This window comes from Lactuca saligna, chromosome 8 (genome assembly GCF_052625555.1).
Source record: "Lactuca saligna cultivar CGN05327 chromosome 8, ASM5262555v1, whole genome shotgun sequence".
NCBI lineage: Eukaryota > Viridiplantae > Streptophyta > Magnoliopsida > Asterales > Asteraceae > Lactuca > Lactuca saligna.
Genome location: NC_136424.1, coordinates 75,640,218 through 75,642,145, shown reverse-complemented (window position 1 = coordinate 75,642,145; position 1,928 = coordinate 75,640,218). Strand labels below are relative to the sequence as shown.

At 33.9% G+C, this 1,928-nt stretch overlaps 1 protein-coding gene across 1 annotated transcript; it reads left to right on the top strand.

The window, feature by feature from the left end:
• The first annotated feature begins 505 nt into the window (after positions 1 to 505).
• On the top strand, positions 506 to 1,709 carry LOC145008813 (profilin-like). Its single transcript, XM_078967422.1, has 3 exons — positions 506 to 861; positions 1,010 to 1,147; positions 1,227 to 1,709. The coding sequence occupies exons 1-3, from the start codon at positions 733 to 735 to the stop codon at positions 1,359 to 1,361; spliced, it is 402 nt and encodes a 133-aa protein (XP_078823548.1). The 5' UTR covers positions 506 to 732; the 3' UTR covers positions 1,362 to 1,709.
• Positions 1,710 to 1,928: the final 219 nt, after the last annotated feature.

The following is a 1,928-nucleotide window of genomic DNA, read 5'->3' as shown; positions in this document are numbered from 1 at the left end:
TATTAAGTGACTTATAATCTATAGGATTTTATAAAGTACATTTGTAGTCATTGTTTCCCTTTCTACCCTAAAATAACATAAAATCGCAAACCTACTTATTATGAATGTTATACTTTTTTATGTGTAACTGAAAGATAACTTATCAAAACTTCATCGTATTTTCATACATATTTTAGTTAAAAAGCATTGCCATGTTTCTATTTTGCATGCAATCGAATTTTATTTATGCATCTCTTAAAATTTTTGGCTGGATTATTTTGCACAATGTACTTTTTACACATATTTTGGTTAAAAATAGCTTATTTATTATCAGTTATATGATTAAATAATTATTTATTCTATTATATTAATTTCTTTTGACAATCATGGTTTTCATGAGTTATCTCAAACATCCTCTTAAAGCCTCAAATGCATTTCCAACCCCAAAAGGTATTTTCAAAATTAAAAAGAAATACTTTTAACAATTTAAAATTCAATATAAATTGGCAGAAGAAAAGAATGTTATATGAAGGGATCCTAAAAGAAAGGCAAGCAGGCGGGAATGTCGGCGATTCAATGGACGCATGAAACGAACGATAGAGAGAACATTGCTCTCCAATCAAGCGCAAATTGCTCTTCTTCTCCTCCATCTTTATATAAATCTAATTCATTTCAATTTAGATCTCAGCTTTCAATCGTCAATTCCACAAACAAATCGAAGAATCTTAGGCACGCAGTCGAGAGAAATTAAAAATGTCGTGGCAATCATATGTCGATGATCATTTGATGTGTGATATCGAAGGTACTGGTCACCATCTCATCTCCGCAGCCATCATTGGTGCCGACGGTAGCGTTTGGGCCAAGAGCTCTGCTTTCCCCCAGGTATCTCACATCTGTATCCCGCAAATCTTATATTTTCGATCGTAATTTCGTGATTCGTTCATGATTCTGTGTATTGATGTACGCCATTGATCTGGATGATTATAATCATTTTCTGTTGATACGGATTTAAATACGATGAAATGTGCAGTTGAAGCCTGAGGAGGTGACTGCTATTGGGAAAGATTTCGATGAACCAGGTCACCTTGCTCCAACAGGTTTATTCATCGCAGGCACAAAGTACATGGTGATTCAGGGAGAGCCTGGAGCAGTCATCCGTGGAAAGAAGGTAATTCCATCAATGGAAAACACGATTTTGTAAAACAATTCAATGTCAAGAATTAAGAAACTGTTTGATGATTTGTCAGGGAGCTGGAGGCATATGCATCAAGAAAACTGGACAAGCAATGGTGTTTGGGCTGTATGATGAGCCTGTGGCTCCTGGACAATGCAACAAGGTTGTTGAGGGGCTTGGAGATTATCTGGTTGAACAAGGCCTCTAGATCTTTGTTCAACTACTTTTTCCCTTGAAAAGAGTTATTTCTTTTTGATTAATAGATTTTGAGTATTTTCATTCGTCATGTGACATTTATAAATGTTATGTGATAAGGAATATAATTTATTTTATTCTTATTGCACTCTACTTGTGTAGAAGGTGATTGTTATATAATAAGGATGCTAATATGTATATCTATCTAATAAACCCCGAGGTCGGAGTTGTTTAAAGTGTTGCGCAAATCATCAAATGAAATTCTTGGGAGAACTTTAGTAAAGATGACAAGGCATGTGTAATACCCAAACTTGTATTTTGGCTACTTTTTTCTTGAACAAAGTGAAAGTGAAATTGAATATGTTTGTTTGTTGATGTTGATTAGGGTTTGATAAATAGCTAGTGCTCTAGGCTCTAGCAATAGCTTTTGAATCCACGACATTGGCTACTCTTCGACATTCAGCATCTATATTAGATCAAGATATAGTATATTGTCTTTTAAAAAGAGTAAGAAATGTGACAAAGTGTTGGGAAATAATGGATTCAAAATGATTTTAAAATCTATTAAACGTTGATTAAA